At 41.7% G+C, this 15,020-nt stretch overlaps 2 protein-coding genes across 8 annotated transcripts; one reads left to right on the top strand and one right to left on the bottom strand.

Moving 5' to 3' along the window:
* Positions 1-423: 423 nt before the first annotated feature.
* On the bottom strand, positions 424-9,390 carry LOC118413859 (upstream stimulatory factor-like). 7 transcript variants are annotated; one of them, XM_035817451.1, is made up of 12 exons: positions 9,296-9,390; positions 8,962-9,038; positions 8,038-8,093; positions 7,429-7,565; positions 6,762-6,884; positions 6,187-6,352; positions 5,790-5,876; positions 5,184-5,219; positions 4,522-4,609; positions 4,161-4,219; positions 3,404-3,504; positions 424-2,613 (listed from the first exon to the last, which is right to left on the bottom strand). In XM_035817451.1, the coding sequence occupies exons 2-12, from the start codon at positions 8,991-8,993 to the stop codon at positions 2,401-2,403; spliced, it is 1,098 nt and encodes a 365-aa protein (XP_035673344.1). In that variant the 5' UTR covers positions 8,994-9,038; positions 9,296-9,390; the 3' UTR covers positions 424-2,400. The 7 variants fall into 7 exon arrangements, with proteins under 7 accessions (XP_035673344.1, XP_035673364.1, XP_035673377.1 ...); XM_035817471.1 differs by lacking the exon at positions 9,296-9,390 and having other exon boundaries at positions 3,410-3,504; positions 8,962-9,151; XM_035817484.1 differs by lacking the exon at positions 9,296-9,390 and having other exon boundaries at positions 6,819-6,884; positions 8,962-9,150.
* Positions 9,391-10,834: 1,444 nt separating this feature from the next.
* Positions 10,835-14,990, top strand: LOC118413854. The gene is made up of 5 exons (XM_035817430.1): positions 10,835-11,332; positions 11,499-11,744; positions 12,069-12,186; positions 12,709-13,480; positions 13,918-14,990. The coding sequence occupies exons 1-5, from the start codon at positions 11,228-11,230 to the stop codon at positions 14,063-14,065; spliced, it is 1,389 nt and encodes a 462-aa protein (XP_035673323.1). The 5' UTR covers positions 10,835-11,227; the 3' UTR covers positions 14,066-14,990.
* Positions 14,991-15,020: the final 30 nt, after the last annotated feature.

Here is a 15,020-nt window from a genome sequence, read left to right as displayed (position 1 = left end):
TAGTTGTGGGTCCTTGTGACTGAAATCCAGCATGATAAGAGCCTGATGTTGCAGCATCATCTAGCAGTGTGAGTGAGAACTACAACCAGTCATTGTTACCCAGACTGTGAGAAAGGGAGCAGGGCTACTTAACCACTGACAGGGAAATCATTTTTGGTGTGCTACAAAGAACTCAATCATCAAGTTAACTGAAACTCTACACATTAGATATCTGCAGAAACATGTCGCGTAGGCTTGTCATCTCACCAGCCTAACTACGCTGGTTGAAAAGTGGTTAAGGAGTTAGTCAAATAGGAAGAATAATTTCCATGGGAGTTTGGCCACAATGGGGTTTCATGGGGCCACTCTGCTGGCCAACTATTTATCCTATTTTCACCCCATTCATATCCCATAGAAAGTATCAATTGGGGCAATCAAAAGTCATCTGAAGTGTGAGCTTCTTGAGCTTTTCTTTATTGTCAAAAATATGTACACTTTGAAGAAGAGTCACAAAAAGAAACATGTACCATTTGTTTATAGATTATACATCCTGCCATTGATCATATTAACCTATTCACACAGAGTTGAGGGAATATTTCATGTAGAGACTTCAACAATCATCATGAGAACTACATACTAACTTGTTAGTTGCATGACGCATCTTAGTTTCTGCTCATCTAGTACAGTGTTGTTGCTACTTCGGTCCATACATCTAGTGCTGATTTTTTGTACTGTAATCCTGATATTTGAACACATGTATGTGGCTGTCCTTCACATATCTTTTCACCAAACCTATTCTACATAGACTTCTATTCTATATAGGCTTTAGGAATAACATCCCTCTGGGGCCCACTATGAGATTTCCCTGTTAGGAACACAGGATTCAAGACCAGATCAGGAAGGACCTAGGAAGCTAACAATAAAAAATGACGGGTTTCTGACAATGTGTTGCACTACAAAGAAGTGGTTTTCTTTCTTTGCAGTTAGAGTACTGAAGACATTTTGGTGAACCTGGGCCATTTACTTTTTCAATACACATAGCTTAAATACCAGTACAGTTGAAACTATATCAAACACAGTTCTAAACACAAAAACTGAAGTGGATGAGCCATATCTTAGCTACATGTACTATTGCTTAGTTTCCAATTTGAAACAGTAACCTATTGTCCGCTCTATGCCATTTTTTTTAATCACTCTTCCTGGTCTGCCCTAAAGTAGTACCAGTACACACCAAGACTTACTAACCAATGCATGAAGTATCAATTTTGCAAGAGGTACAAAATGGCTTAAAGAGTGAAACAACTCACAGGGGCAACATATACAAAAAAAACTCTGGGTACAATTGTTTTCAAGTAAATGGCTACATTACTTGTATGTACACAATGTAGAGGCCAACATTAATTTCTGCATATCACATTATATAAGTTCTATCCCTCCATACTTGGCTACCTTTACTAATAAAAAGAAGAGCATATTTCATTTCCCATATTTTCACCGCAACAATCAAAAGCTACGTTTACCAGCTTGCTAGAAACAAACTACAAGCAAAGTCAATTCAGGTTTCTGTTTATCTGTGTACATAAGGATAACCTTATCAAAAGAATTTTCAAAACAAATATTCCAGTCAGATGAGATCAGCATTATCTTATTTTGCACATGTACAAAACAACATATATTTGGAGTCCTCCTAAACACACAAAACATTTCTGGTGAATGTATCATTTTGTCTATTGCTGGCCAGACCAAATTTCACACTACCTACTACAGAAATGCTCTGTCTGACTATGCTATGACATATGGAACCAAGAATACTGAAATCAAACTATTGGAAGCATTCTCACATGTAACACTTGAATAGTATTGGACTTCACTATCATGGTGACCAAACCTGACCAAGCATAAAAGGATAACATGTGCTGTCGGCAATCTTTTGACTAGTTTCATGTGCATTTCTTATACATGAACAACATTTTCCTCACACATACACTTACTCACTCACACAAGCACATTCTACCAGTCTGCTACAACAATACACAATTCTCATAGCTGAATATTCTGTGTATAGGAAAAGGTTGATGCGTATGTTGCCGCTTTTGAACGCTGGAGGAGTTTCAATCTACATAAATTTAAAAACAGTCTGCATCATTTTTTATATTAGAACACACTAAAGCACTTTCACCAGTCAACAATACTTTGGGTCCCTATGTGTTTTTCTTCACACATCTTTACACTAGGTACAGCACTGTTATGGGACTCAGTTGAAGAAAACTGGGGAGTACAGGAAACTTCACAGTACTGCTATTGGAATGTATGGTACATCTCCTTCTAGTACATAGTCCATTCTGAGGTGCTCCCTGGGAAGGTCCCACATCCGGTTTTCCTCCTTTGTACAACATGATAAAATGCACACGTCTTGTCACACTATTGGTTGGAGCTCACGGCCTCAATACCATGCTGGTTAAGTTGGGCCCTCAAGAGCGCATTTTCGTTTTTCAGCTCCTCAACCTGTTGCCGTAGCAACTCAGCGTCCACGGAGATGCGCTCCGCGTCCTTCAGACTTTCCGCCATGCGGGCGTTAGCTGTGCGCAGCTCGTGGATGTAGTCACATGTTTTGGCAAGGATTCCTCCTTTACTCTGTGTGAAAACATACAAGAGAAACAAGATGGAGCATATTACATCTAGAGCACAACTTGCATGCTTTGTTAGTGCCAATGAGATGAAATTTTCTGTGTTGCTTGCACAAAAGTTTGGTCTTTTCTGAAAATGTATATGTTATCTTTAAATCAATAGTCTCCTTTGTACTCTTTCTTGGGACAAGTTAGCATCAGGTCGTAGTGTCACAGAAAAGACTCCACATTAGCTAGCATGGCTGCCTATGGGAATAACATTTTTGATGGACCCAAATCATATAAAGGAAATATGATTTATACACAAAACTCTGTATGTTGAAAGAACACATAACGTTTCAGAAAAGACCAATAGAAGACATTTCATTTCCCTGGCACATGAAGAAAAGGTGCATCAACTATGAGCAAGAGAAAACTGTAAGTCCATCATCAAGTAATCTAATAAGCAGTTAACTGCAAATATTTGTAAATGACTAACAAAGACCAATTTACTAAATAATTCTTACTATGGCTGATGACTTACAAATGAATACATATTTTGCAATGGCATCAGATTGAACTTCCAGTAAAAGAAAGGTATGCACAGATGTTGCTGGTGTTGTTACTAAACTACTTGTGTATACTATTCAAACATCTCAAGCAAATGTTCCCGCTTTCCCCGCCAATGCTGTTCTACACCATGTTAGTGCTACAGATATACTGCAGACTGAGTCATCATTAGGCTTTGCAAAGCAGAAACGCCCCCCTCCCCCTCCACAGCAAAGCATCAGCTTGTGAGTTCAAGTAAATGTCATTACCCCCACCTGTCCTTGCTTCGTATGGTCCTGGGCACAGTCAGGGACAATCTTGGACAGCTTCGTGATCCAGTTGTTGATTTTGTCTCTACGGCGACGTTCAACTGTAGAAAGGAAAACAATCATTTTTTTAAAGGCATTGTCCAACTCTGATGCACAAGCCTTTGAATTGAATAGTTATAGATATGAACTGGTACATATTATGTATGAATCTTAATATTTTTAGTGTACTTATGTGTGCTGATAAGATTTTGTAATGTATTGTAATGTCTTTTTTTCTAGACATCTGGAAGATTAGCTTGTAAATAGCCAGCTAACAGTGGATCAAAACGAACTAAAAATTTAAATTTTATGGCATTGTTGACAACTCATTGCAAGCTTCATCAAACAGAAGGTCTGCATTTTCTCAACTACATAGGACTTGCCACATCACATTTCATGTACTTTTGCAATTGTCTTGAAAGGCCCTATTTCATATTGTAGTAGATGGTGATCTGCAACCAAAACCTCAAAATCTCAACCCCAAGCACGTCTAAGCTGGCAAGATGGGAATACAGAAAAAGACAAGAAGCTTACAGTTGAGTATTTATAATCCATAAGCAGATCTACTAATGGCAGTGTCCAAATAAAAGGGCCAACCAGTATCAAACAGGCCACTGGAAGCCTGTCGGATACTGGTTGGCCCTTTGGATACTACCTTGCCACTGATAGATCTGCTTGGAGATTAAGCATTTAGATTAAGAAAATGACCAATACTTGCCTTCATTGTGGGACACTCTTCTCCTTTCATCCCTGACTGGACGTGTATTGTCCATTTTTCTGTGAACAACCAAACATAGAGGGAACTTTCAGAAATGAAAAATATGTTTTATGAAACAAATGTAAATCATCACTGCACCAGAAATGCATGTCAATATCCAGCATCAACCCTTGTAAGCAAAGCTACAACTAGCCAGGTTTCCTCTATATATACAAGAACAGGGTTGGGAACACTTTGTCTGTTAGTTCAGCACAACTAAGATGAAAATACTTGCATGACTCTAACTTCTACCTGCACTAACCCACACATACACCGCTGGGGCATGTTATTTTGCATAAAACATGGAGGCCTGAATACTCACGGACTAAACTGATGTGTTCTAGGAGCGATGGTGCGCTGTGCTCCCTGTTGCAAAACATCTTGTGGAGACATCATGACATAGAACTGGCCTGATGGACAGGAAAGTAAAGTAGGCATCAGTATCTACAGCATTCATAAACCAAGCACAGTTTGACATATGACTGTAAGATACTACATAAACCTGCATTCCTGTGTTTCACTTCAGTAGTTAGCACTAGTAGATATGCAGTTTATTTGTCACCAAGCATTATAAATCATATCATAAGTAACAAAGCAAGTGGACATTGTCTCATCTCATGCTTTATGTAAGAGGTGATTACAAAGTTTTGATTAATACATAATGTAATCATAACTTGGGCTCAAACAAAGGAAAATCTTCACCAAATCATTCAATTAAACCATAGACATCATTGAGATGTTATTTTCTTCAGAACAAAAACATGATGATAATCTCTCTACTGCTCTATACAAAACTGTAGATGTAAGTTTGTGGCATTCTGCATTCAGTATTATAGAACCTTCCACCCAGGGCAGAGGCAGCAAATGACAAGTAAGAAACAGGGAAAGGTTTCATCCTTGAAGCAGCCACACTATCCTGTCCATAAGTCACATGCAAGGCTCGCATGTCAAGGTTCTTGACTTGAAGCTGGGAGGATTCTTTACCTGGTGCTCCTGTCTGGTGTACATCTTGGCCAATCACTACAAATGCAAAAGTGGGGCAATCAATTCTAGTCTACCCTACTTTAGCTCAATCAAGAGCTTATCTTCCACTGGTCAGGAGAGGAAAGACAGATGATATGCACAGTATATACAGTTTTTTTTGGTATTGGGGAGATCCCCCGTGTTCTTTTCAACAAGTAGAAAAGTGACCATGGCCTAACTTCCAGTCCTAAGGACTGCAACCCTTTCCAGTTGCCTTGTCAAGTGAGTGACAACAGTCAACATTCAAACTCCTAACGTCTTGGTCCAGAGACAGGTTCACTAACCACTGGACTATGCACACTTCCACACCAAAAGGCAACTTAATGTGTTTAACAAAGGCAAGTGACCCTTGTAAAATACACAATAACATGGGTTATTACACTTAAGGGCTTGTATGAGTTAACTCTTGGTGCCAGGTTGTCCAAGTAGCCAATGACGACTGCCTTTGTTCCATGATGTCAAAATCAAATATACAGGAATGCAAAAAGAATGTTTATAGAAAAAAAGTCAAATTCTTCTGCCTTTTTGATATTGAGTCAAACCAGGTTTAAGTGTAACTCCACATACCTCCTTGTGCTGGCTGTGCCAAAGTGACATTTTCGGGTTGGGTGGTGGTCACCGCTTCTCTCGCTCCACTGGTCTGGATGATAAACTCTGGAAAGTTCAAGGTTAGATTAAAATCTGTAAGATGTGTAAAGCACGGGTAACAAGTCTTGACAAAATGATAAGTGCTTTTCATGAGCAAATGGCACAAATCTAAACGCATGTGTCATTAGTGGCAGCAAAATAACATATGTACTGCAATGCTACAAGATTTCATCATATTTCCCACTATGGACCCCTCCCTTGACTGGCTGCAGTTGTTTTCTTGTTCTTTTGCTAGCCCTTGTCATGTGGGATCCATGTCTCATGCTTATATATGTTGGTTATGTAGATATTTCTCGGCCCAGAAACACGAACTGACCTCCTGTTGCAGTCTGTGTAAGTGTGGTGCCCTCAGCGGTCTGTGTGGACCCTGCCTCCCCCACACTTGTGGCAGGGAAGTATGTGAACCGCGTCTCGCCAGCGTTGTGCTCTGTGACGTTGGAAGGACTTGTGCCATTGGCAAATGGGCTCTGAATCACCGCCTGCTGGAAAGGACAAAGTTGAAATCGAGTCAGATAAAAGTGTGGCGAGAGTTTTCTTTCAAAATGACTCAAAAATAGATGATAGTGGTAGAAAATGTATTTATATATGCTACGCCAAAAAGTACGTATGCTAGTTTGACAGCTTCCCCCAACAAACTATGAAAAGAAAAGAAATTGTGCATCTTCTTGGTTTATAATATCATATACTAAAAGAAAGCAGAAATGGAACAGAACTGCATGCCTTTACCAATACACACAAAATACCAGGCACTGTCTTCACGATGATGAAAACACAATATCTAAATTTCATCATAAAAAAAGGATTTGGGCCTCCCATTGCTAAGCCGATCATAACAAGAAGTGGTAAAGAAATGAAAGCAGAAGTTGGCGAACACCATTCTATGTTCCTGACCTGAGTGACAGTTTGAGAAGCAGGTACAAAGTTTCCTGAGGTGACTACCACATTCACCTGGGAGGTGTCGGCCTGGGGATCTCCAGCTGCGGCGTCTGTCACCTGCACCACCCTGTATGTCACCTGGAAGAACAACAACAGGGTTGGACAAATTCTTAAAAATTCACTTGCCCTAGTACATTGTATATAACCTTGCCCATGACCAACTCCCAACCATGGTCTGGAGGCCAATGTGAGCTTTATGGAGAGCTACACTTTTTTTCAGTGAGTTTTGAGTGACCCTTCTGTAATGTAAAAAAAATAGACAAATAGGTTCACACCAGAGCAGTTGGGGGCTCCTATGCTGTGATTTGGATCTACTACACTGTGATTTTGGCATTAACAATAAGCGCTGTGTTTCAACTAGTGTAGAGGGCTTTTCTATTATTTTGTAGGTAAGGTAAAAATGTTGGCTTTATGTCAAAATGAAATAAAGTCTCTGAGGGAATGGATTACAAATTTTCTGTCCCCAGACCCCCACTGTGATCATACATGTACTTTTTGCCATTTGGCTTCACCATGACATGATTCCCCCTACGGTGCGAAAAAATCCTGGTGGGACCAACACCACAAGGCACCATGACTGCATATGCACACTCAGAACTTTGAGATGGCTTATTAATGTTACCTGTCCCTGCCCGTTACTCTCCGTACGGAACTGGTACTGAATGTTTCCGTCTGTGAAACTCCCTCCCTGCTGGGCTGCGATCACCGCAGCAGTCTGGTCGTCAGAGGCATTTACTGTGACTGTAGCTGTTTCACCACCTACACAGAAACGGGACAGTTTTACTGTTGAAGCAAGTAAGAATAGCTTTGAGTTTGACCATTCTTATGGGTGAACTGATTGTTCCAAAAATCAACATATCACTAATATCCACCAACAGAATTTTGCCAGGTCCCTTCCGTGAAGACGGGTGTAAACCCTAAAGAAATCTCTGATGCAACATCCTCCAGTATAATGAACAGAATAAATCAGTCTCATTCTCATATCTAAACTGCATACCTCGACAAGACATCCTGCAAACACAAACAGGTGTTTTTCAAACTGGCAGATTCGTGCGACTCAGCGGATGGATAACAAGTTAAGTCCCCGGACTGAGGTGAGGGCTGACTCTTTTCCAATACATTGTATCTAGTAGTGCTTTGCGGCATCATCACACCTTACATTTTCACCCCCAGTCTTCTTGATCAGCATGTTGGGTACGTTTTAATTAATTGACCACATTGTATGACCCACCTTCTGACACTGCATGGATTGTGACTTGCTCCTCTCCTTCTTGGCCCTTCTCCTGGCTGTAAAGGAAAGATAATATCTTCAAATCAGTATGAAAAATCTCAATTCTGAACATTACAATTCTGACATTACAACTGTAGGGCTTGAAAACTATATTTTCACCTGTTATGTCACCTGCTAGGCCAGTGTGTGTGTTCAATGTGAAACATTTTACTTTGTAAGATTTTGCCAGCTGGAACATATGTTGCAGACCATTTTGATCAACTTACGAGGACAATTGTGTTAGGTTGTAACCAGTGGGTTGTAACGTATTAAGATTCATACTAGAAGATATCATACTCTGTTGGGTTTAAAAATTAAATACGCCTTGGTTCGTGTAAACAAATAAGGGTGGATGTCCCTATACTTGCATGTGGCAAATTGCGAAAGTGAAACAAATGCAATCATGAACGTTGCTCTTGCTACAAGGGTCTCCTACTAAGTAATTCTTTATTCAGAGGTTTGTTAACATAAATAATACATCATTATGCTACAGCAAGTGCCGCAGGAAAGACGCGTATCTCCGTGGCCCCACCCCCTCCCTCCCCACCGCCTGGCCCCCGGATCGAAGCCCCATGACGCGCCAGGGCCTTATCAATGGTGCGGCGGCTCATATGCATGTCTGCCCCGAAGGCTGGAACGGGCGGGAGCCGCCGTGCACTTCCCCGCGATCGCCAGCCCTCAAGGCGTTTCCCACGGACACCTCCCGGCCGTGGAACAGTACCGAATTCTACCCCCGAACACTTTCCCTATCCAGTCCCCACTCTCTTCTCGGTAGACAGCAAATATGCCTTTCCCAGATTCCCGCTCCGCAACATTTGTTGTGCCAACCCAGACGCCATTGTGGCCCAAACCAAACCCCCGCGCGTAGAACCCAACCCCACCTACCTGGAGTCCAGGGCTTGATCTAGCATATCCATGTGTCCTGAAGTTCGGATTTTAAATTTTCCAGGTAGAAGGAAAGCCTGATCACGGGGCCAAACAAGAGGTCATGTGAGAGAAGGAAATGAACATGTGACAAAGCCGCTGCAAAAATTCAGGCCTCAGACGGGTTGCAGCACTCTCCTGCCTAAAAACCCTACGCGGTTGGCAAAAACAAGCCTAAGTATCGATATAGTTGCTATAGCTTTTACAATACACATGTTTTAATGCTAATAACACCGAAGAAATTAAAATAATGCCCAAAATCTGACTAAAAGAAGGTATTGTTCCCAGCACTTACTATCCTCAGCGGAATAATACTAGGTAAAAACGAGGAGATGAGCGGTGAGTCGGTCGGCTATTTCAGGGACGCTTGTGTCACCTGACATCTGCTGTAAGAGGCTCGGCAAGGAGTTGCACTGTATCCGTATTAATAATTTATTCGCCATGTTCTTACCGAACTACCATCTGCAGCCGGTTGAATTCCATTGAAATACATCACATCTATATGAGTTGATGTTGGGCGCAGGGAAAGAAGCGACAGATGTCACGCAACCTTTTGAATTTGTTGTGTTTTCCGGCGATAGTGTTAACGGCGTACTCTCTTTGCTACCCTCCCCAACCTTAGCGTCACGCAGGCATCACGTGATAGCTTTAGTTCCCCTAGGAATAATTTATATGGCTCAGAAATGGGAGAATTGTACACTCTGGATTATAAATTATCCCCGAGTCAAGCAGGTGGGTGGCTTCGGCTCGTTGCACCGTGTGTTTTACCAATGAGTTTTTACAAGGTGCCTAACTATACGACTGGTTGGAATAAATAAATAAACTATTATACCACTGATCAATGAGCTTTTATCAGGTAGTCACTAAAAGTAAAAGCTCCTTGCACTGATGAAAACCAACGAGCAAGCTCCAAGGCTGGATGCGAAGAATGAAAATCGCCAACTACTACTACATGTGCTAGAAAAACATTTGCAATAGATCACGCTTTGTAAAACTATACATGCAATAAATGTTATGTCCGGGAAGATTTTGCATGTCAGCTAATGGACAAATATGGCATCCAAACTACAAAGCATCCAAAAACACGTAAATGTTTGGAAAGCCCTTCATGTTACCACTTCAAAACGAGCGGAAAGAGCGTTGATATCATCTAATATACTTTCTATAACCAGAGTTCGCCACCACATTCCCCCGGGAGCTTTTTTGATAAAAGCTCATTGATTCTCCTTTGTGTTGTCGCCTTTCTTTACTAAATGTAATATTAAAGTTCTACGCACACATAAACGAGCTACCACGTATCTGCTTGGAGATAACTTATTCATAAGTACAAAAATACACAACAGGGCAATATAATACAAACGAATGGCAGCCATGTCCCTAGGAAACGTCCTTGTGGACCTGATCACCGAACATTTCAGTTATAACGTTAACGTTAACATGTAAAATATAAATATATTTTTTCCACGATCTGATTGTACAGAACGTTGTCAGAAGCTTTCACAACAACATCAACAGCAAATCGACTAAATTAACCTGTCCTTGGGATACACACTGTCAACACTTGTTCGCCCCTGGTCTTGTATGATTATAAACCGGTTTTACATTATCTTACATCTGTCCCGCCCTTTTATGGAGAATCTTTCAACTAAGTTCAACTGGCAAGGAGTTTATATAGATATAGCCTCTTTGGTTAAAGCAAATGATTTACCAAAAGTACACCAGCTTCTCTTCTCTGCGTCGCACAAAAGTTGGTCTTGACGCTTTCCTCGCTCGGTTGGTTGGTCAGGGATCAAGGCCTGTCGATCGAACAAAAAGTCGTCTGAAGTGAAGGAAGGACATACCACATGTTAGCCAAGTAAGGTCACAAATATGCTAGTAGTATGTGCTAGTAGATCAGACTAGATAATCATGAATTTGAAAAAAAAAAATATTTCGTCATATAATTTGTACATAATGCTACTTCCATAGTTTGCTTTATTGGCACTCGAAAGGTGTTAGCTATAGTAATGAGAAAGTACTTTTTGGAGGGGGGCTATACCTGTCCTTGAGAGATGACCATGGTCACTGGTATGTAGTAAGTGGGTGGTCAGTCATTTGATAATACGGCTTTGGATACTTTGACTTGACTCCATTCTTGAGATTCTATCATTCTTATGTTAGTGCCTTTTGACAGTATCACAAATCCGTGTTCATTCCTAGATCCGTCATTTCTTCCGGACAATTGACCATGGATTATCACACGGGGTTAGCGACAGTCACAGCGGTCGTCATTGCGGCAACTGCTTGTTTCGTAGCCCGTCGGCTTGCAGCACGGAGGCCATTGTGGCCAAAGGTTTGGTTGTTTGGCTGTTTGTTTGTTTGGTTGTTTGGTTGTTTGGTTGGTTGGTTGTTTGGTTGGTTGGTTGGTTTGTTGTTATCTTGAGAAAATGATTCTTTATCATGGCCAATTTTCAAGAACGATTTCACGACATCTACTGTAATTTATCTGTTGCTCGTAGGTTAAACAGCCTCGGGCCTATAAACAAAGGGTGGCGCCAAGACAGAAGAACGGCAAGTATCAACTCAACTCTCTCGATGACTTTACTCCAGTGGGAGAAAAGGAGCTGGTACATGACGTACCAGCCTTCTTCACCGGCCCTGGGACCGAGTTTTCTGTGTACAGTGTAGACTGGGTACAAGAATCTGTAGTACTCATTCGACCAGTGGACGGCACGGACCTGAAGAAGCACCCCTTCTTCCGTGAAGTATGTTAACTTTGTGAATCGTTAAATGGTCCCGGTGGTTTTGTTTTCGCGGTTTTCATAGTGACATCTTAGTGCCATCATAACACCGCAAATTTGCGTTTTGTCATTCTAAATCAATTTTACTACCGTAGTGAAAATTGTAAACTTCATACACTGAGCGCGAAAGTCTGTTTTCCATTCCTTCTGCATAAAAGATCATACATACTATAACCATTGGAAAGTAGAGGAATTCATTAGATATATTGTGAGGCTTACAGCTGTTTATACATTAAGCTGAAAGGCGGTAGCTCCAATCCTGCTTTCACGATTCCTTTTCCCACACAGGCTCAGAGGCGAAACGCGGCAGAAGTTCTTTTAATCCCAATCGAGCAACTACAGACTGTAGTAGACGTCATCTCTGACAGGATTGCGCATGTGCAGGAGGTCTTTGTATACAACACAAGTAAGGTTGACGTTCTTTGATGTGTTGTGTCGACAGCTTTTTGGCATTGACGCTATAATTAACTCAGAGAACGGAGTTTATGTTTTCAACGTGTCTGTTTGTGTAACTCAACACACATAGGTAGACAGGAATTACAGTTCAGAGTTGGTTTAACTAGTTGTAGATCAGATATATAAGACACTCCGTGGGGGAGGCTACTACATAATTCAAGGCGAAGTATTTCTATTTTTCACGAAGCTTCAGGAGTAAGCCTACTGATATAGTGTGCGTTCGTTTTGAGAGAATTCCAGGAATTTCACACGAATTTCATTGCAGTCATACTTTCTATATGCTAGTCGCTTTCACCATAGAGTGACAGGAAGTTAAGGTGGAAAAAATGATGAACTGAGAAACTCTAAACTTTCACGGAGCCGCGAGATGGTCAAACTGTAGCCTAGATGTATACATGGATATCGTGACATAAAACCACAGTGCTCTCAATGACGATGGCGTCTGGTCATGTTCTATTTTTGTTCCTAACAGCTCGATGCGGCTCCACCCTCCTCGCCCGAGCGGTCCAAGCCACATCAGTTGCACAAGCGGTCAGTGAACCCCAAGCACTTGACTCCATCTACCACAGACTCATCATGTCAAGGCGTCGGTGTGTGGATCTGCAGTCTGGGCTCATTCCTGCAATTCTGCAGAACGACGACACTATTGTGGCGCTGCTTAGAAACGTCGTCTCATTGTTGAACTACTACCTGGTCACATCAGACCGTCGACATCGCAGTGTCATTTTCTACAAGCTACAGGGCCGAGCAGTCCTGGTCGCCGACCTGATGCACCGTGCATTTCCCGCCGCCAAAACAGTGTTTCTGTACAGAGATGGCATGCAGACTTATGAATCTTGGGTACGGGTTATGGTCAAGCACCAGATCGCCTACAAGGCTCTCAGGCTTGCTGTCAGGTCTGGGTTGGGGAGGTGGGCGCCAGGACTTCCCGATAACTTCACATTTTTCGGAGACGACCCTATGTTCTCTAAAGTCCGCCATCGCGGCTCGTATTTGCACTACGTCGTGACGAGATGGATATGTGCGATGCAGTGTGCCGCAGAGTTACAGAGGGAGAACCCTGGGTACTTCTTTCACACTGTCATCTACTATACAGCCCTGGCAAGGGATGAAGAGAAAACCATCCGGCTGATGATGAAGGAACTTGGGATAGAATTGAAAGAGGACGACTGGGAAGAAGAAAGGAAGAGAATCAAAAGCGTCTTCGTGAAAGACAGCCAGGCGGGGACATTCTTATCTCCCAGGTAAAGGCTACTCGTTGCTTTCTTTTCTTTGAGTCGCCAGCATGCATAGAACAGAAAAAGAACAGTACTGTATTCAGTCGATAATCTCACTGAGAACGAAAAAAAGTCCGTACAATTGCTGGAATTATTTCCGTTGCATATGGTACGCGGCGGGTACTGCTTTTAGGCTCGTGCTTGAGGCATAAAATCGGATAGTAATGTCCGCCTAAGACTTAATTGAAAGAAAATGCAAAAGAACACAAAATTAGAGTCCATTGTTTGGTAGGTCTTCCTGGTCACTTAGACTTCATAATGAAGGCGACATTTTCGCCAGACTTTTTTTCATTCTCACACTCGAGCTCGCATCAGAGTTGGGGTTTCACATCCACATCCAAATACATGTAGTCGAATCAACATGGCCCAATGCCAACGTAAAATTTGTTTCACCGCTTCTACAGAACAAGCGCACCTGGCGAGAAATGGTCGTCCTACACCTCATCTCCTTGGACAGGGGAATGGGAACGAGAATACCATTCTCACGTCTGTAGAGAAGCTGGGAACGAGGCCGTCAGTCCCGATTTCCTCCTGCCAAACACCATGATTTGAATGTCTGCCGTTAAGAGTACAGCTAAACTGTCTGTGGGACCAGCGGATATGACCATTGTCAAATGTGACGATTGTCTTTAATGAGAAGAATGGCAGTTAGAATATGCGCCTTTGATCCAACAAAATCAAACGAACAAACGAACGAACGAACAAACAACGGTCTAGGCATGGAATTCAAAGGAAAGACCACTGATCTTTCGTTGTAGGTTAACCAATGAGATTATATCTAAGCCCCTGGTTTATGAGCTTTATCAGGTTTTGTTTTCCCTTGTAATATACTAACTATTTCCGCCAGGAGAGAAATCTGCTTGTGGAGTTAGTCATTGTGTAGTGGATTAATTAATTAGTCATTAATTGTGGATTGCTGCACAATAGATGCTAGTAATCTCTAAGCAGATGTGACGATGCGGCTCCTCTTTAGTATTTCGTGCCTGTTTTTGCAATACTAAAATAGTAAATGTTGCAAAAAGAGGCGTAAAACAATGAATTTGAGCCTCATCCTTACATCTGCATGCAGCATACATAGAAAGACTAGGGTGCACTGTGTTGTAGTGGAGATACAAACTACTTGTATGTTCCCTCTTCATACAATGTATTGATATGATACCGATAAATTTACATATAGATAGACTCTCCAAAATAAAACCTATCTGTTCCGAAGTTACATTTACACCATTGCCGAGGTGAAGCCGAATGCACATATGTAGGTTAACGTACATGTATGTAAGTCGGTGACTATGTGAAAAGCTTAAGGTATTGTTTTTATATGACAGCTAGATTTGAAATATATAACCTGTAGTACCAGCAGGTTTGTGGCTGATGCAAGACTTCTTTGTTTACTCAGACCAATTAACATAATAAATGGGACGGATGTGCTCCAACAAGGGTCACTGAACTCAAACTGGGTTTATATATCTCAATAAAAGTACAAGGTTAGGAGAACGATATCTTTCGC

The sequence above is a fragment of the Branchiostoma floridae genome, chromosome 1 (genome assembly GCF_000003815.2).
Source record: "Branchiostoma floridae strain S238N-H82 chromosome 1, Bfl_VNyyK, whole genome shotgun sequence".
Taxonomy (NCBI): domain Eukaryota; kingdom Metazoa; phylum Chordata; class Leptocardii; order Amphioxiformes; family Branchiostomatidae; genus Branchiostoma; species Branchiostoma floridae.
This window is presented reverse-complemented; position numbering and strand designations above follow the sequence as displayed.